The sequence below is a fragment of the Chelonoidis abingdonii genome, chromosome 3, assembly GCF_003597395.2.
Source record: "Chelonoidis abingdonii isolate Lonesome George chromosome 3, CheloAbing_2.0, whole genome shotgun sequence".
NCBI classification, from domain to species: Eukaryota; Metazoa; Chordata; order Testudines; family Testudinidae; genus Chelonoidis; species Chelonoidis abingdonii.
The window spans coordinates 63,400,616-63,406,615 of record NC_133771.1 but is presented as its reverse complement, the minus strand read 5'-3'; the positions used below and the strand labels follow the sequence as shown (position 1 = coordinate 63,406,615).

General features: G+C 36.9%; 1 protein-coding gene across 1 annotated transcript in view; it reads right to left on the bottom strand.

Annotated features, from left to right (window-relative positions):
- Positions 1-1,092: 1,092 nt before the first annotated feature.
- The window catches only part of MEI4 (meiotic double-stranded break formation protein 4), a 144,208-nt gene continuing 139,300 nt past the window's right edge, over positions 1,093-6,000 (bottom strand). Inside the window, exon 5 of the mRNA XM_075063472.1 lies at positions 1,093-1,344. Coding sequence (XP_074919573.1) covers positions 1,093-1,344 — 252 coding nt within the window. The remainder of the gene's footprint in view (positions 1,345-6,000) is intronic.

Genomic DNA, 6,000 nt, shown 5'->3' with positions numbered 1-6,000 from the left:
TCACTGTAATAACAGTTGGCCCCAAATTTTAAAGTTTTTAGGTTTAAGAAGATTCCTACCAAAAGTATGTAAATTTTATGTAAATCCTGTATAAAGAAATGAAAATCCAAAAATTAGATAAAATCCTATTTAAATGTTCATACATTATACATGTCTAGCTCAGAATTTTTAGGTTCAAGCAATTACAAAATGAGCTAAATTAAAACAGGTGCAACTCCATTAACTTCAGTTGAGTTAATTCAGATTGAATTTGGCTCTGTGTTTATGCACGTACAATTAGTGTATATGCAATGTTTGCTGAAAATGAGAAAAGGATAAAAATAGACAAATTAAGCATTGGTTGTATCAGACATAAAACAAATATTTTGGTTAAGTTGGAGACTACAACTGACTTAGGAGAATGTGAAAAAATTATCTAAGTTATAGCTGTACTTAGCTAAAATAATGTTTTCTGAAAACAACAATGCTTCTGCATATTAATATATATCTGTATTTTCACCACAGCATAGAAATCTTTGCTATATACAATTTAACCTTAACACATTGGCCAAGATTTAAAACAGTAATAAAATAAAATGATGGATGCCTACAGTTAGGCTTGTGAGTCCATATTTAGGCATCTAAATAAATGGTGTGATTGTCAAAAGTGCTGAGTACACTGAAACATACAGAAACTGCTGGATGAGCAGCGCTTTTGAAAGTCATGCCACTTATTTATGTACCTAAATATGGATTCATGAGCCTAACTTGGGCACTTAATTTTTTAAAACCTTGGACTTAATCTAAAAGTTCATTTTAGATACTTATTCTAAATATCACATGAAATGACTTTGCTGCTCAGCTTCCATTCATGTAGACAACGTAATACACAGGAGTTTCCATAATAAAAGCCAACATTTACCCACAGTCACTACACAGTGGCATTCAAGATATCACTCTTTTCTATAGGAAGAATGGAGGAAAAAAAACACCACATTATCTTAGATACTGTTGTTTAGTATAATCATTGAAAGTCTTTCAATAGTGACCATTTTCATGCTCTGGTTTTCCACAGCTATAACGAATACACTGCTAAAAAGAAGCCTGGCTGTTTTAAACAATTTGCATTTGAGAGGAGTTCAAAAGAGCACCCAGTCTCCACATATAAACAGAAAACAATGGGAATTCATCAGCAAGATGGAGAATAATTTGATCAAGGTTCTGCAGAAATTTGTTTTTTTCTTCTCCATCATAGTCCGAGCTTGAAATGTTACCTTCTCCTGTCCCCTTCTGAAGAAGCTGTTCCAAAATCATGCAGAGAGAAAAAATATTCTCATACTGGGTAACATTATACTTGGCCTCGATCTAGAAATAAAAAGAGGTGCATAAGCAAAAACTGAAAATGCTTTTGCAGTCCATCAATACTCCAGAGAATGTTCTTAAAATTCTTAGCAATGTTTATTTTGATATAATTGAGGATAACTGTACAATTAGATTTCCCCACAAAAAATAACCTTTTCATTATACATGCCACCCTCCAAGCAATTAAATATATTTTAAAATCCAAAGCTTACCAGCTTCCATAGTGAACGGTTTTAAGAAAGCTTATTTTTCCACTTAGCCATAGAAAGACCACGACATACTATAATGATACATGGATGTGCCGATCAAAATCAATGCAGTGGTACCTTCAAATCAGCTTTTAAAAACAAATACATTATAAACTGAATAAATCTTTGCTTAAGCCCTCAGATACCAAATAGCATAGTATCAGAGGGGTAGCCATGTTAGTTTAGATCTGTAAAAGCAGCAAAGAGTCCTGTGGCACCTTTCAGACTAACAGACGTATTGGAGCATGAGCTTTCATGGGTGAATACCTAACGTCATAGATGCACATTAGTGGCATGTATTCATCTCACGAAAGCCTCATCTACAATACATCCATAGTCCCTAAAGAATGCCAACACAGGCTCTTTGCTGCTGAAATTAAGCATAGTGTTTTACTTTTACATGAGAACTTAGTAATTGAGCACCAAGGAATGTAGAGCAACATAATTCACATATTATTGTTCCATGGAAAACAGATTTGAAGGCTACCCGGATCTCTCTCAAGGCACAAGATTGGGCACGGAAGAGACAACACCAGTTGTGATGCACTGGATATTCTTTGCTGTCATTGAGAACATTAACACTGCCGCTCCTGGACCTCTAGCTGGCATCTCTGATACTCACTGAATCACGCAAAGACTATCAGAATCTAGCTCAGAGACGCCAGAATAAGCCTTACACATGGACGAGTTTCCTCTAGACTGACGCCTAAAATTTTTATATTCAGACGAGTCCATCAATCCGAGCTTACACTTTTTTAAACTCAGATTTGATTTTTTCTAAGAGATATGTTGCTCGAATTATTTTTGGTGGCAGTTCTATGCCTGGTGCATAAAGGAGATCTATGGCAGTGATCTCTATAATCCGTCGCATGCCTTGAATCATAGAAGCTCAAGCACGTGCTTTCAGACCTGGCAAGATTAAAAAGCCAAGAACATTCAGGGGAAAGTATGAGGATTGAACTCAATCAGAATATGAAACTATATGATGCATAGAACCGAAGCACCAAGGATAGGTGGGTATATGGAGTTAAGTGAAGATTTGTGCTGGAACCTTTAAGTTCAAATTCCCCAGTTTCTTGCATTTACGTTTGCTCGCCCTCTCGCCTCCAGTCTATATAACAATTATATAGTATTATAATTAAAGAGGATCAATACATTCTCAACCATAACTCCCACTTGATTGTCCTGGCCAAGCCTGTTGCATAATCAGGCTCTATATCTTGAATAATATTGTTCATGTTTTGCTTCTGGTACGCAAAGCTCTCTTCAGGGAATGCTTGCAGACCTAGGGTGAGAAAAACCTTTCCGTCCTCATTTGCAGATACCATTGGAAACTCCATCAAGTGTGAAACCTGGGATTTTCCTCTGGTGGATCTGAGAAAATATCCCAGTCAATTGATGTGTAGTGAGGAAATGGGATACAGATGTCATTGGTGTATAATACAAACCGTGGTCATTAACACCCGAGAGAACAAATGGAAAAGAAATTTAACGGAAATTTAATGAAAAAATCATGAATTAGGTTAAGGTACTGGAGGTCTGGTTCAGCCAATCTCCAATATGTTCTGGTGTGACTTCGCACCATTTTAGGCACTGCCAATACAATCTTGAGACCACAGCCAACCATTACCAAAACACTAGTAGCCTAAACGGAACTACAGACACACCCAGTCCAGTTGTTTCAATGCATACAATAAAATGATTGACTTTTGGAAAATCCACTCTTAATGTTCCAATGTACAGTTCCTGTGGTAACTGGAGAGAATCTGACACAGTTCAGAGGTGTCTGAGATAAATTCATTATGTCGTGAGGTACTCGATCTATGATGACTGACCATGTAACCATTAGAGAGATACTGATAGAGGGTCACAGATATACACAAAATGGGAGTTGATTCAAAATACTATTTAAGGCAGTTTTTGTTTGTTATGCGTATCTGGCTTTATTTTAGCATGAATAGATCAGTGTGCAGGATGCACTTGGCATGCAAGCCATCAAGGGAAGAATCTGGTGGCGCCTGAAGGGAACGTTTGGTTTTACCACGCACCCTGCAGCATTCTGCAGGTTGATATGTGAGCCTTCTGGCCGCAGTCACCATTCCAGCCAAACGGCGCAGGAAGGGCACGGCTGAGGGTTCTTGGAGCAACGGCTCCTAAAGCCATTGGCCGGAATGGTGACAAGTGCGGGCCGTGCGGAAGCGCGAGTGGACGAACGTGGGATGCTGCAAGTACAACTGTCCCAGTCGAGAGCAGCATTTCCCTGATGGCGGCGCAAAGGTTGTATGCAAAACAACAAATATACAGAGACAAGTCTCTTCAAGACCACAATTTCCTTGAATATTATACAAGATTCTTGTATAAAAGAGAATGACAATATAGACATGAAGTGCTGTATATAAAATCTTGTGACCGATAACCATAGAATGGTGTCTTTCTTGAGGGACCACTCTCATAGTAAGGTTTTCTCTGATTATTATTCAGAACTCTTTTCCTCTGCTGTGGAAAAGAGAACAGGTACCTGCTATTCATATTCATCACATGTGGTCTGATAGTTTCCGTTCATGTTTTAATCCTGGTGGTGTTTCCAAAAACATGCTTAACAATATATTGTAAAAATATGTTTATTTGTAAATGCACTAAAATTCTAGAGGAGAAAACACTGATATTGTTGAGATATTTGTACAATTTTCAAGAGTGACTAATGACTTTAGGTGGCTCTATTTTTGCAAGTCCAACTTAAAGGGACCCAATTATCAGAAAATGTTGGGCACACATGTTCTTTGAAAACCAAATACCTTTTAGGTGTACGAACTTGGGCACCCAAAAATGAAGTCACTCCAAATTAATTTTCACTTTTGAAAACTCAGCCTATAACATACATATCATGGTAATGTTTTAGCAACTGCATTTTATATTACATTACAAAACATATTACTATTTTAAAGTGCTATATTGGAAATATCAATTTTATTGGTCAATTACATTTTTGTTATTGTATCATGTTGGCAAACATATTAACCTGAGGCCATCACTAATTAAATACAAATGAATAATTATATAGATTTATAGGCAGTTTATCACAAAATTGAATTCTGTTTCTGAGGATTATGAATTCAATCCTGCTCCTACTCTGCAGTCAGTTGCAAGACTGGAATCGACAAGCAGTGAAGGATCACAGCCTAAAAGAGTGACAGAAAACTTCTGTGGTTTCTCATAAAAGAGTTAATTGCCAACCTGGAGATCATACCAGATTTGGCCCACTCAAGGAGAGAGGTAAACTGGGTAGTCACTCCTATTGCACTCTATAGACCCTCAGGGGAAAAACAGTCCAATTTTGTTTAGTAAACTATCACTGTTAATGGCACATAATCAGAAACTGCCCAAACCTAACCAATTAAAACATCTAACAACTATAAAATGAGGATTCTTTACAGATTTGTAGAGTCTAAGGCCAGAAGGAACGATTGTGATCATCTAGACTGGCCTCCTCCACAATACAAGCCATTGAGCTTCTGCAAAACAATTCTTATTTACTTTAATTAATAAAGCAAAGGTTTTGATTGTTTATTTTTATGCAATTGCTTAATCCAAACCGGTAGATGTCTCTATTATGGGAAACCAAAATTACAAGACAGAAACATTGTCATTTTATGCGAGAGAGGAAATCACCAGGAATTCTCCAGTTGTTAAATGAAAATTCCTAATTCTTTGCCATTACTAAATAGTGAGGGAAGTCATCTTTGTTGAATGAGGTCATATACCATGGTGGTGATTTGTTACAAGCATGACAACTGTACATGATATACAATTACACCTCTACCCCTATATAACGCCACCCGGTATAGCACAAATTTGGATATAAGGTGTTAAAGCAGCACTCCGGGGTGGGAGTGGAAGGAGCTGCGCACTTCAGCGGATCAAATCAAGTTTAATATAACGTGGTTTCACCTATAAGTTTTTGGCTCCCGAGGACAGCGTTATATCAAGGTAGAGATGTATCTCTATATGCAAATTGCAGTTTTGAATTCATTGAAGGCCTTCTTAGGATCATTATTTAAAATCCTCCGGGCATTGGGTTTATTAAAGTAAAATTTTAATTCCTTTTTATGACCAGCATGTGGAGTTGCCTTTCCATTTGGTATTAGGCTGTCAGGAACAAAAAGGAACAATAAGAGAAAATGAAAAGGCAGTGTTCTGCTTAGTAGCAAAATCTATTCTTTTTTCAGTACTATCTTGTCCTGAAAAGACCATAATTATGATGGTTAGATGAATAAAGTTCCTAGCTAGCTGATTCTTCTAGCTAAAATAATAGCTTGTAGGAAATCAACTTTATACATGAGAAAATGTAGAAATATGTTTGGTAAGGATTGAAAAAATGGTTTGGATCTCTGGGTATCTGCATGTTCATATG